The sequence below is a fragment of the Aedes albopictus genome, chromosome 1 (assembly GCF_035046485.1).
Source record: "Aedes albopictus strain Foshan chromosome 1, AalbF5, whole genome shotgun sequence".
In the NCBI taxonomy this organism is placed as follows: Eukaryota; Metazoa; Arthropoda; class Insecta; order Diptera; family Culicidae; genus Aedes; species Aedes albopictus.
Window position 1 is genome coordinate 139,526,712 of NC_085136.1, and position 14,508 is coordinate 139,541,219.

Sequence of the window (14,508 nt, forward strand, 5' to 3'; positions counted from 1 at the left end):
TTGTAGATAGTTAACTCCGTGTTACGGCGAACTTTATTCGATCGTAGAGTTCTGCGGAGTCCAAAGTAAGCACGATTTCCTGCCACAATGCGCCTCTGAATATCTCTGCTGGTGTCGTTGTCGGCGGTCACCAGTGAGTCCAAGTACACGAATTCTTCAACCGCCTCGATTTCATCACCGTCGATATAAATTCGGGGTGGCGGGCGCGGTGATTCCTCCCTGTAGCCCTTTGCCATGATGTAGGGTCTGGGACCATTTGGGCAGGAGCACCTATTTTGGGCACTTGCTGCTATAACTCAGTCAATTTTGAACCGATTGACTTGATTTTTGAAACACGATCAGGAAGGCGCAGTATCTAGCTATGTTTAAAAATTCAAGTCAATCGGTTTGAAATTGACTGAGTTATAGCAGCAAGTGCCCAAAATAGGTGCTCCTGCCCAAATGGTCCCAGACCCTACTTTGTCTTCGACACATTAATGACTAATCCGATTCGCCTGGCTTCACTCTTTAGTCGGATGTACGTTTCCGCCATCGTCTCAAATTTACGAGCAATAACATCAATATCATCAGCGAAACCAAGCAGCTGAACGGACTTTGTGAAAATCGTACCACTCGTGTTAATCCCCGCTCTCCTTATTACACCCTCTAAGGCAATGTTGAACAGCAAGCACGAAAGACCATCACCTTGCCGTAACACTCTGCGAGATTCGAAGGGACTCGAGAGTGTTCCTGATACTCGAACTACGCACATCACTCGCCTTGATCAATCGTATCAGTTTATCCGTATTCGTGCCTAATCTGCCATAGCTGTTTTCTCGATCGATTGTATCATACACCGATTTGAAATCGATGAACAAATGATGTGTGGGCACGTTGTACTGGCGGATGGCGAACATCTGGTCCGTTGTAGCGTGTTCACCCATGAATCCATCCTGATATTGCCCCACGAACATTGGCGAAACTACCTATGTATGCTAGGGGGTGCACTACAAACAAATATTCATTAGTTCATCCATTCATTATTCATCGCCCCATATTTTAGGCAATGTGTTCAAATTCTAGGGGGTGCCTGGCAACCCCGGCACCCCCGGTAGTTTCGCCTATGCCCACGAACTCTCTTGCAATCGGTGATAGACGGCGGCATAAAATTTGATAGAGTACCTTATAGGCAGCGCTCAGTAGTGTGATCGCGCGATAGTTCCCGCAATCCATCTTGTCGCCCTTTTTGAAGATGGGACACACGATACCTTCCATCCACTCCTCCGGTAATACTTCCTCCTCCCAAATCTTGGTAATGACCCAGTGTAGCGCTCTCACCAGTGCTTCTCCACCGTATTTTAGAAGCTCGCTTGGTAGTTGATCTGCTCCACCGACTTTGTTGTTTTTCAACCGGCCAACTTCCTCCTCAATCTCTTGGAGGTCAGGGGCCGGAAGTCTTTCGTCCTGTGCCCATACTCCTAAATCTGCTACCACGCCACCTTCGGTACTTGCAACGTTGCCATTGAGGTGCTCATCGTAATGCTGCCACCACCTCTCGACCACCGCACGCTCGCTCGTGAGAATATTCCCGTGATTATCTCGGCATATATCGGCTTGTGGCACAAAGTCTCTGCGCGAGCGGTTCAGCTTCTCGTAGAACTTTCGTGTGTCCTTAGCTCTTCCATCGTTTCGCGATCTCGTTCTTCCTGCTGGCGCTTCTTCATCCGGAAGACTGAGTTCTGCCTGTTCCGCGCCTGTCTGTAGCATTCTCGCCCATGCTGCATTCTTCTCGTTTTTCAACTGTTCACATTCGCCGTCGTACCAGTCGTTCCTGTGATTCGGAGTGGCGAAGCGTAGTGCTGTAGCCGAGGTACTACCTATGGCGGATCGGATGTCCCTCCAGCCATCTTCAAGTGTAGCTACGCCAAGCTGCTCTTCCGTTGGTAGGACCACTGCTAACTGCTGCACGTAGTCTTGAGACACTTCTACGTAACGCAGCTGATCGATGTTGAGCTGCGGCGTTCGACTTCGATGCCTGGTGGTGGCTGTCGAAAGTTTTGAGCGCATGCATACAGCGACTAAGTAGTGATCCAAATCTATATTCGCACTGCGGTATGTGCGGACGTTGGTTATATCCGAGAAGAATTTACCGTCGATTAGAACGTGGTCGATTTGGTTTTCTGTTTGATGGTCGGGTGATCTCCAGGTGGCTTTGTGGATATCTTTGCGGGGGAAGAAGGTGCTTCGGACTACCATACCACGGGAGGCTGCAAAGTTTACGCATCGCTGGCCGTTATTATTCGATACGGCGTACAGACTGTTTCGCCCGATTACCGGTCTGTACATTTCCTCCCTTCCTACCTGCGCGTTCATGTCGCCGACAACGATTTTCACGTCACGCGGCGAGCAACCATCGTATGTTTGCTCTAACTGCGCGTAGAACGCTTCTTTCTCGTCATCGGGCAGTGGACGTTGATGATGCTGTAGTTGAAGAAACGGCCCTTAACTCTTAACATGCACATCCTTGCGTTGATCGGCTGCCACCCGATCACACGTTGTCGCTTCTTGCCCAACACTACAAATCCTGTTCCCAGTTCATTGGTGGTGCCACAGCTTTGGTAGAAAGTAGCCGCTCGATGCGCTTTTCCACACTTTCTGTCCAGTCCAACAAAGTTCCTGCAACGCCACGATGTTGAAGTTGCGGGGATGTAGTTCGTCATAAATTATCCTGTCACATCCTGCGTAACCTAGTGACTTGCAATTCTATGTTCCAAGTTTCCAAAGCAATCGTAGTCCTTATTTTGTCGCGTGGGTCTTTGCCGATTGTATCGAGTCGTATTTTCTCCTATGTTATTCGCAATGAGGATTTTTACGGGTGGCTTATTGGGCCTACGCCAACACTCCTGTCTCGCCGGAGGGCCATCGTGCCAGTTCTGTTTAACGTCCCAACCAACACTGGGACGACCACGGTGATGGGGCTACCACCTTGGATCTAGCTGGGCGTGGTGCAGCGTTTCTTATTCAGCCGCTGGATGCCAGAACAGACGCTGTTTGAGCCACACCTCCTTGGTGAACAGACGCTCGGGTCGTACCTCCTCAATCTAGCTGAAGTCAGAAGGACAACAGTGCTCAGGCTACACTACCAGTTAAGCACACAACTCTTAGCTGGCGGTCTTTGTCATCGCAGCATGAGGTAGGAACTTGTGAGAACCAGAGCTATGTTGGACGTTCTCCTTATCGACTCACCGTTTTGCAGCCCACAAGCACACCTGGAGACACCCAAATGGCGAATTTTGCAACCAAATCGACCATGTGCTGGTAGATGGCCGAGACTTCTCGGACGTCATTGATGTTAGAACTTTTAGGGGTCCCAACATCGACCGGTTATCAACCGTATCGGATTCTAAGAACCGGCGATCGATGCGTTTCAACATCCAGTGTTTTTCAGCAAACGGTACGGTAGCTGACTATCACCAGAAGCTGGACGAGCAGATAAGTGAAATCAACGAGAGCGATAATCTCAACACTCTGTGGGAGTCTATTCACGAAGCGATGAGTATGGCGGCTCGAGAGGTGATAGGCTCTGCTCAAAGACGACCTAGGAACGGATTGTTCGACAAGGAGTGTCAGAGGGTAATGGATGAGAAGAATGTCGCCAGAAGCCAAATGCTGGTGCATGGGACCCGGCAGTGCAGTGCAGGGAGCGATATAGGGAAGCGAGAGCAGCCGAAAAACGCCGCAGAAAGAAATAATACCATGAGGAAAATGTGATTGCTCAGGCGCAAGAAAGTATGGAGCAGAATGATATGCGGAGGTTTTGCGAAACTGTCAATGGCGTGCGGAGAAAAACAGCGCTTTCTCCCGTCATGTGCAACGATCGCGAAGGAAATTTGCTGACAGACAAAACAATGCTGCCAGGTGGAGAGAGCACTTCGAGGAGTTGTTGAACGGTGGGAATGGAAGAACGACAGACAGAATTCGAATCGACGACGACGGACTAGCTGTGAAACCTCCAACGCTAGATGGGATCAAGACAGCCATTAGAGGGCTGAAGTACAATAAGGCTGCTGGGAAGGACAAACTTCCGGTCGAGCTTATCAAGCACGGTAGTAAGCAGCTGTATCAACTCTTACACCGTATTATATTGAATATATGGGAAGAGAAAGAACTACCTGCTATTTAGTTGGATGATCTCATTTGCCCTCCATACAAAAAAAAAGCATCGACTGGAGTGCACGAATTACAGAGGAATAACACTTCTCAATTCAGCGTACAAAAGTTTGTCCGGAATTCTGTTTGAGGCTGTTTGAGGAGTCCTTCGTCGGCGAATATCAAGCGGGTTCTTCTGAGAGCCGATCAACGACGGATCAGATTTTCACCCTGCGGCAGATTCTCGATAAATTTCGGGTGTACAACTTGCAGACCCATCATCTGTTTAGCGATTTCAGGGCGGCGTACGATTCAGTGAAATCGTGGTGCTGAAAAGTTTGATGTTGTGGACGAATTTGTTTATCTTGGTACCTACTCTAGTAACGTGCGATAATGATGTTACCCGCGAGGTGAAAAGACAGATTGCAGCTGCGAATCGGGCCTTTTTCGGTCTGCGAAACCACCTGAAGTTCCGTAGGCTGCAAACGGCTGCAAAGTTACGGAAGGTTAAACAAACACCACAAATAGACGAAGGATTATTTCTTTCAAATGATTCGCACTCAGATATGTTTATTTGTTTGATAGAATAATAAGAAACTTTTATTATTTCGGAATTGAATGTTTCCTATCGGTGACTTGTTTAGTGTTTTTTTTGCTGTATTGTAGGATTTGTAAAATGTCGTATTAACTAGGTATAAATTCGCAGAATTTTTTTGTAATAATTATTGCACAAGCTGACATCAGCTTTTACTGAACGAAATTATAGCAGGTTACTGCGGACCATCGACGAATGTTTTATTTTTTTCCATGTCACTAAACCAAATCAAACCACCTTAAAACGCGCGGAGACTTACGTTTACCACCGTAATAAAAGATCAATGTATTCTGAAGTCTGAAGCTATCATCCTAAAATTCTGTGTTAGCAAATCAGTTCTTTGTTTATATTTATTCTCCTTACTATGATCAGGCATTACTTTTGCAGAATGCGTACCGTAATTATTTAGTAAAACGAATTTTATGCTAAAATAAATAATGTTATACACTATTTTGTCTATTTTTGATTTCATATCGTCGTCTACCGTGGGAAAGAAAACCTTTCATTGTACCAATATAACTAATTTCTTTTTGAGATGGTTGCACCTAGCTGGAGGAGCAACCATACAAAACAAGGCAAAACAATATTGCTCAAAACAATAACACGATTTTTAAGTTGCTACTTTTATCGAGAAAAATATGCTTTCAAAATTTAAATGTCGATTTGTAGGTTAATATTGCTATTCTACATGTATTCTACAGTTACATTGATTGAAAAAAAAAAAATCGCTCTTCAGTTCCTATCTGTTCCTATCAATTTAGACACATCTGTTTATTGATTTCAAATAGGCGTTTGATTAAGTGAAAATGAAGAAGTTTTGACAGATACTAACACGGTTTTTAGAAGAAACTGATCGATATCATCGCAATCAGTCGTCGAGCCATGCAAGAATTATATGTGCATTTCAAGTCAATTTCAGGTCAAGTTCCAGTAGGAAAGTAGAGTCATGGAACATTTATCAGAATTTCAATGAATCATGCATGTAGTTAGCAAGCCAATTTGTGTGAAAAAGATTGGAGCATCATGATAGACGGTAGTGTGGTGATCGAAAGGTAGGAGCTGTACTACGACAAACACCTGACTAATAATGCGAATAAAACCACACGAGATGGACAGGAAACTAAGCACATCAACACAATAAATGGGTAAATTTAGATTGATGATAATTGCATCAGACATAAAATATACAAGCTAGTCAATGCCAACAAACCAATCAATGTTTGGAACAGCAACCGATAGGTGTTCAATGTTTTGATAGCACATTTTTTCCGACAATAAGTGGAAACCAATCATCGTGTTTAAAAGTAACTTCATTCATAATCATGTTTGCTAGCAGTCAATTAATTCCCGAAACTTAAAAACAAATCAAGAACTATTTGTGGTCAAACTTGCGTCGACAATAATAAATGTAGTAGTACGGCATTTCAACGCGATATTCCAAACACACGAACACTTATCGCCCCGGGCCGGGGGAAATTGATCAGCTTATCCTTCCGCCGTCAATGGATCCCGGGCGTGGTGGATCTTGATGTGCTTGTTGTGGTTCGTCTTGGTCGACGAAGTTTTGCCACAAATGTTGCACGAGAACGGTCGCTCCCCGGTGTGTATCCGCTTGTGCTCGGTTAGGTAGTACTTCCGGTGGAACTTCCGGCCGCAAATCTCGCACGTGTAGTTCTTGTCCGTTTCGTGCTCCCGGGTGTGCCGGATCCAGTTATACTTGCGAATAAACTGACATCCGCAGTGGTTGCACGTGTACGGACGTATGGATTTGTGGGCGTTCATGTGGGTGATGTAGTCAGCCTCGCGAACGAACCCACTCGAACACATATTGCACTGGAACGGTTTCAGCGTCGGATTGGCATGCGTCCATCGGTGCTGCTTTAGGTTCCAGTTGGTGCTGAACACTTTGTTGCATATCGTACAGGAGAAAGCCATCCGCTCGTTGGTGTTGTGCGTTTCCATGTGACGCTTCATGCTGGTCTTGATGTACGGTTGATTGCAAAGGGTGCACATTTCTGTTGCCGTTTCGAGTTTCACGTACTTTTCCGTGTGGGACAAACGGATGTGTCTGGTCAAGCTGTTCTTGTGGATGAATTTCTCCCGACAGAAGGGGCAACTTTTTGGCTTGTTTTCGTGGATTTCCTTGTGCCACTCCATTTTGGCTTTCGATTGGAACACCTCGCCGCAGTGGCAGACAAAATCTTTCTTCGAAGGAACCTTATTCAAGTGGTGCCGATTCCGGTGCTGTGCCAAATTCGAAAACCGACGGAAGTGCTGGTCACAGTCGGGGCACTTGATCGGTGCCTTTCCAGTGTGAACTCTCATGTGTTCGATAAGTTTCTGCTTGATAACGAACTTCTTCCCGCATAACCTACATTGATGGTCTTTGATACCCAAGTGCCTCTTGATGTGCAGTGCAAAGTTCGGCCAATGTTTGAAACTTCTTCCGCAAGTATAACATTCGGCCGGATGGACCATCAGATGAGCATTAAACAATTTAAATCTATCGAATTCATGCTTACACGTGCCACAAACATACGTACGTTTTCGACGTATTTCTCCGTTCCCTCCACTACTACCCGCCACCACAGTTGCTGGTCCAGCAATTTCCCCTCCTTCCTGCTTCTGCTCCAGCTCCTGCTTCAATGAACTGTAACTCATCAGGACCGGCTGTGGTTCAATCTTTATTTTCTTATTCAGCAACGAAGTGCTACATCCCTCCCCAGCCGACGTTGTTGCCGGACCAGAAAAGAACCCAAGCGTCGATGCCGACGTCACAGTCGAAGAAGATGCTCCGGATGTCACCGTGGCCGAACCTGTCGCCCCTAAAACATTCACCTTCAAGTCGGTCTCATGCTCCGACAGAATATGGGTGCGCCGTTGTTTCAGTGTCGCAAATGATTTCGGACACTCTGTACAGCGATAAGTACGGATTTTAACCAACTTTCGACTGGCGTCATCGTTCAGTGCGCCACTACCGCTACCACTGGGACCCATGCTTCCGTAGTTACCACCCACACAACTGATGCCGTAGTCTAACCGAATTTTCGATTTGTCGTCTATTTGTTCTTCCAGATCAGCTCGATTATCACCATGCTGAGCGAATTGGCTGTGGGAACGTTAAGACAAAGTAGTTAGCACAACACTATCAAATCAACAAAATTTATTCAATTGAAACTCACAAACTCATGCCGTGCGATTGATGGTGCCCCGACGATTGGTGATAGGACGCGTGTGGTCCTAGATGGTGCCCCGAAGACGCCATGTTGGAACTGGATGACGATGGTCCTGCCATGTGTGGATGATTGTGGTTGCTGGCGTGGCTGCTGCTACTGCTGTTGGTGTTGTGCGCATTGGAATGGCGGTTGCTGAGGTTCCAGCACTCCTGCGCCGTGGACAAATCGTACGAACTCGGGTAGATTGGGATGTTCTCGTGAACCGGATACAGCTGGAAGGTTAGATGAGAGAGGTTAAATAGGTTGGAAGCTTCAGCAGCATCAGCAGGAGAAGCTTTCTCCTCTAGAAAGCATTTTTCCAAAAGTTTTCTTCTTCTACCGTGATCGTGCCTTATTCTATTTTTTTTTTAGAGAAGCTAGGTACACAAATTACGTAACGCAACCTCACGCAGACCCTGCTGAAGCTTAGAAAGTCAAAGACGGTAACCAAGCAAGACCATGAGAAACTCATGGAAACTGCGGCTGGGGCAGAACCCGTGAAGTCTACTCAGATTGTATGTGAGGCAGCCGTCAGGTTAGGAGCTACCAGGCGGCAGCAGGGACGAAAGTCCTGGGGCCTGACGCACCCCCCCCCCCCCTCCCCGAGTCAGCCGCGTAGTCGCCGGCTAAGAATAGGACTACTAACCCCAATTCAAGGTGTCAAGCGACCCGTGCTGAGGCATGAGTGATCAAGGGGGTGAAAAAGATGCTCGATCATTAACGGAGCCTGTGGGTAACTGAGCACCCTCCATAGTAAGCTGTCCCTTACCGCCTTAATACAGGGCTCTGGCGTGGTGGACATTCTTTCCCGTGTTACTCGTGAGATTTAATCATGAAATCAAATAAAACAAATCAGAACCTAGGTGGAAGTAGTGGTGGGATCAACCCCTTCGCAAGAAGCGGGTTGATGAGATCTCCGACAAGGAGAAGTGAGGAGATAGGCGTTGGGAGTTGCGTACGCAGCTCAAGCGTGGGTGCTCAAGTCCACTTCCCGGCAAGCCAGCCGGTGGAGGTTATGGACGGAGCGTGGTTGTTGAGGGCCGTCAATCGAGTCAATCCAAAGGACGGTCCGCAATAGAGGTGGCTGAACTGCAGCTTGGCAAAATAATCGACTTTGCGTCCACTAAGTCGAACATAAGCAAGAACCTGAAAACGGCCTTGCTTCGACTTAGGGCGTCGATCGACGATGCCAAGCAGGAGCACGCGGCACTCGCGTTGCTGACTGCTGCAGCAGCGGAGCCTGCAATTGAGAAAGTAAGTTTACCCAAACGGAGGCCTTCTCCTTCGCAGGAAGTCCGAATAAGGCGGAAGCGACTGCTCGCGACAAACGGGGCAAGCAATCGCAGAAGCGGGCGAGGCAACCGTCAGGCGAGGAGCTGTCTGGCGGTGCCCGCAAGGCCAGGCGAATCATTACCCCGAAAGTCGGTAATAATGCCGGAAAGTTGGACCCCAGCCAGGGTTCCTGGAAAGCTGGGAAGGGTGGGCTTGAAAAGGCTGGCCCGTCCCGGAACGATGGGAACAAGGGGTTGCGACCGCTGGTGAGCCCTCAACAGCCACAGAGCAGGGCGATCCAAGAGGAGGACCCCCCTTGGACGAAGGTAGAGCGGAAGAGGAAGAAGAAGGCGAATCCGCATGTAGTAGCGCAGGACGCCAAGCCAAGGCGTAAAAGGGCAGGTGCCAAGCGCGAGAAAGACGACGCGATCGTCATCAATACGGAACAGTCCAAGTACTCGGACGTCTTGAAGATGATGCGAAGCGATGCCAAGCTTGAGGGTCTTGGAGCCGACGTACGCAGTATTAGACGTACTCGTACGGGCGAGATGATCCTGGAGCTGAAGCGCCAGAAGGAGCACAAGGGCGCCGCCTATAAGAGGCTGGCAGAAGAGGTTCTTGGTGAGGGTGTGCAGGTGAGGGCTCTGACACATGAGGCGACTGTGAAGGTCATGGACATTGATGAGATCACCGAAGTGGAAGAGCGCGTCACGGCACTGCGGCAACAGTGCGATGTGCAGGTGGCCGCCGCAGCCGTTAAGCTACGGAAAGGGCCAGCAGGGACACAGATAGCTTTGGTTCAGCTAGGGTATCGCGCCACTTGGGCGGTGGCTTCTATATTCGTCTGTTTTCCACTATAACTCAGTCAATTTTGAACCAATTGACTTATTATTATTATTATTATTATCTTTATTTACGAGATTTTCAGCCCTGGGCTGGTTCATCTCGGAACCAATTGACTTGAAATGTTGTACACGGGTAGATACTCTACCTATTTCACCATATTCCAAAACTTGTGTCATTTGGTTCAAATTTGACTGAGTTATAGTGGAAAACAGACAAATATAGAAGCCACCGCCCAAGTAGCGCGATTCCCTACCTGTGGCGGACGTCAAAAAGTCCGTTAAAGTAGGGAGCATAAAGGTGGGTTGGTGTGTATGTCACCTGACATTCCACGAGCCACCAGAGGTTTGCTTCAGGTGTCTGGAACCAGGACACAAGTCGTGGGACTGCAAACCCAACTAACATTTTCAGCGCTATAAGCTTCAGTCATTTGCTTTCTGTTGTGTAACCATCGAGTAAAAGCAGTCAACGCTGAATAAAAGGAAAGCTAGTCAAATATAAATCATAAGCTAATACACGACTGCAAAACAAGCAACATACAGCTACCAAACTCGGTTTTCAGAAATCCATTGCTTGTCACTGGGGCTGCCTTTACTCCACTCTATTGCAACTCCGGGAGATTTCCCGGAAGATGTGAAAACTTGAACACATCGAATAGGAGTCCCCACTAACAAAACAGCTGCTACTATACAGTTCAATTTGTTATACTGACAAATCCCCAAACCAGCAGCGCTTTAAAGGCCGTTATGCGATTTCATTACAGCTAGAAGCTGTAATAAAGAAACTGTTGGCTTACCAACACGGCTTGTCGGATGTAAACATTATTGTCAAAACAAACTTTAAGCGGGATATATAGCTACTACACAAATTCTTTACAGCTATCCATGTCTGTGCTGTGAAATTATTTGGGTTGCTTTTATTGCACTTTAATTCAATGCCGGAAGATTTGCCGGAAGATGTGCAAATCGAGTAAGAGTCCCAGCCACTACAACAGCTGCTTTTATACAGTGCGTTTTGTAATGTTGCCAAAACACAAAATAGCAGCGCTTCGTAGCCGTTTAAAGAACACTCTTTCAGCTAGAAGCTGTGAAGAAGAATCTGTTGGCGCAACCACACAGCTTGTTCAATGTAAACATTAATGCGTTTGACGTTTCACAAGCTTTTACAGCAAAATGAAGTTGGGTAAGGTTTCTTGTGGCACAATTATGAAGCCTTGTCTGGAGTAAAACAAAACGGGCTATTTTCTATGTTATTTATATATAGCAGTGTGGCAGCGAGGACATCATCGGGACCAGTGGATACGGAGATCGGGAGTTCGATTCCAAGTAGCGGCAAGTACTTTCATTATTCAATTTTAAAAGTGATAATTCCAGTTCCACATGTATTGCGTCACGGTATCTATAACCTAATTGTATTTAATCGTTCAATTTGGGGATGCCGTAAAACTATTATTTAATAACTGCGAAAAGGCTGAAAAAGCGCCTTCTCAAGATGTTATTCAGTTAGTGGTTACATAGGAGCCGAGAAAAGAGCTATGACTAGGTGGTATAGAAGCTGATCGCACAGCCATGTACAAGCTGATTAAGTTCGCCAGATTCATTGGTATAGGGCTTGCATAGAAGCTTCCGTCCATATGTACAACACAGTAACTCAGCATCAAGCCGTATTAAGGACGCTTTGTTGACGTTTACATTCACAATAAATGTTAGTTGGGAAGGCCCCGACAGGCGCAAACTGTGCAGACGATGCGGCGCTGAAGGTCATAAGGCCCAAAGCTGCACGAGTCCGCCCATCTGCATGATCTGTACCGGGAAATTCTCGAACAACAGACATCCGATGGGTGGTCCAAGGTGCCCGGCCTTAAAGAAAGCCGCAGTGAACAACAAATCACAGTGCAGGTAACGCAGCTGGACCTGAACCACTGTGATGCGGCTCAGCAACTGCTTTGTCAGGCAGTTTCTGAGTGGGAGACGGATATCGCCATCATATCGGACCCATACCGAGTACCCGCCGGCAACGGCAACTGGGCCGCGGATGGGACCAGAAAAATGGCGGCGATATGGACGACGGGTAAATACCTCGTCCAGGAGTTGGTGTCTACTACCTATGAGGGCTTCGTGGTCGCAAAGTAAACGGGGTCTTCTACTGTAGTTGTTATGCGCCTCCGCGGTGGCCGATCGAGCGGTTCACGCAAATGCTGGACCGCTTAACGACCGTGCTAACAGGGCGAAGGCCGGTGGTAATAGCGGGTGACTTTAATGCCTGGGACGTGGAATGGGGAAGCCATTTCACGTACCAGCGGGGTCAGATCCTGCTAGAAACATTGGCCATCTTAGATGTCGACTTGGCTAATGTCGGAATCAAGAGTACCTATAGTCGAAACGGAGCGGAGTCAATTATTGACGTGCCTTTTGTAGCCTGGCCTAACAAGTAGTTCGAACTGGAGAGTAGATGATGGCTACACTCACAGCGACCATCTGGCGGTTGGCTACAGTATCGACTACAACAACAGCAGACAGCGAATAGAAGAAGAGGCGGCTAGGCCAAGGCCAAGCCCTCGCAGGTGAAAGACATCATACTTCGACGAAGGGGTATTTAGGAAGGCGCTCCGCCGTGAGCGAAACTTAATCGGTTTAGACGGCGACGAGCTGGTAGCGGTGCTCTCACGTGCGTGTGCCTAGGCGAGTCCACCCTAGAAATTGAAGGCCACCGGCTTACTGGTGGACCGACGCGATTGCGGACCTGCGACACGCCTGCCAACGGGCTAGGCGGCGGATGCAACGAGCACGATCAGAGGAAGAGCGAAACGAACGGCGGGTGGTGTTCGCCGCTGCAAAAGCCGCGCTTAAGACCGAGATAAGAGCAAGCAAAAAGGCCTGCTTTGAGGGTCTCTGTCAGAGTGCCGGGGGGTCGCCTACAGGATCGTTATGGCCAAGACGAGAGGTGTGATGGCTCTTACAGAGCAATCTCCAGAGATGTTGGAGGGGATCATTGGAGGATTTTTTCCGCGTCATGATCCTAGTCCTTGGCCTCCTTTCATAGGACAGCCGGTGACTGGAGCTGGCGATGAGGAGTGGGTCACCGATGAATTTGCGGGGATAGCTAAGTACCTTAGCGTAGGTAAGGCCCCAGGTCCGGACGGAGTTCCGAACCTTGCCTTAAAAGTAGCTATTACAGAGGCTCCCGAGATGTTCAGGTCTGCTATGCAGAAACGCCTGGACGAGGGAGTTTTCCCAGAAGCTTGGAAAAGGCAGAGCCTGGTACTATTACCAAAGGCGGGGAAACCACCCGGAGACCCGTCGGCATATAGACTAATATGCTTGATTGACACGGCGGGGAAGGTGCTCGAAAAGATCATCGTCAATAGATTGTTGAGGTTCACTGAGGGCGAAAATGGTCTTTCGAGCAACCAGTACGGCTTCCGGAAGGGGAGGTCTACCATAGACGCTATCTTGTCGGTTACAAAAACCGCCGAGCAAGCACTCGAGCCTAAGAGGAGGGGAATTCGCTTCTGCGCTGTAGTGACGGTAGGAATGGGTTTAATAGCGCCAGTTGGGCTGCTATTGCCGATGCGCTCTTGCGTCTGGGGATACCGGAGTACTTGTACAAGATTCTCGGAAGCTACTTCCAGAATCGCGTACTAGTTTACGACACGGAGGTGGGTCGGAAGTGCTTTCACATAACCTCAGGAGTCCCGCAAGGTTCCATCCTGGGTCCGGTGTTATGGAATGTCATGTACGACGAGGTGTTGAGGTTAGAGTACCCAGTGGGAGTGGTGATTGTTGGATTTGCCGACGATATTACGCTCGAAGTCTACGGTGAAACGATCGAGGAGGTGAAGTTGACTACCGACCACTCGATCAAGGTTGTGGAGGCGTGGATGCGGTCCAGAAAACTGGAGCTGGCTCACCACAAGACAGAGGTGACGGTTGTTAACAACATGCAGTCGGCGCAGCAGACGGAGATCAGTGTAGGAGAGTGCACTATCCTGTCAAAGCGTTCTGTCAAGCACTTGGGCGTGATGATCGATGATAAGCTTACCTTCGGTAGCCACGTCGATTATGCCTGTAAAAGAGCCTCCACAGCTATTGCGGCACTGTCCCGGATGATTTCCAATAGCTCAGCGGTGTACGCCAGTAAGCGCAAGCTTCTGGCTAGTGTTGCTACGTCCATACTTAGGTATGGCGGCCCGGCGTGTGGTACCGCGCTAAGTACTGAATGCTACCGACGGAAGCTGGAAAGTACATACGGGCTTATGTGTCTGAGGGTTGCAAGCGCGTACCGTACCGTGTCACACGACGCTCTCTGTGTCATTACTGGTATGGTGCCTATCAGCATTCTTATCAGTGAGGACATGGAGTGCTTCGAAATGCGCGGCACAAGAGGCATACGCAGGACTGTCAGGATGGCCTCTATGGTCAAATGGCAGCGCGCGTGGGACAGTTCCACCAAAGG

At 48.3% G+C, this 14,508-nt stretch overlaps 1 protein-coding gene across 7 annotated transcripts in view; it reads right to left on the bottom strand.

Moving 5' to 3' along the window:
• Nucleotides 1-4,697: 4,697 nt before the first annotated feature.
• The window catches only part of LOC109423029 (uncharacterized), a 46,740-nt gene continuing 36,929 nt past the window's right edge, over nucleotides 4,698-14,508 (bottom strand). For all 7 annotated transcript variants that reach the window (XM_062845481.1, XM_062845483.1, XM_062845482.1 and 4 more), the window contains exons 4-5: nucleotides 7,906-8,171; nucleotides 4,698-7,832 (exon numbers count right to left, since the gene is read on the bottom strand). In XM_062845481.1, coding sequence (XP_062701465.1) covers nucleotides 6,209-7,832; nucleotides 7,906-8,171 — 1,890 coding nt within the window. In that variant the 3' untranslated portion in view covers nucleotides 4,698-6,208. The remainder of the gene's footprint in view (nucleotides 7,833-7,905; nucleotides 8,172-14,508) is intronic.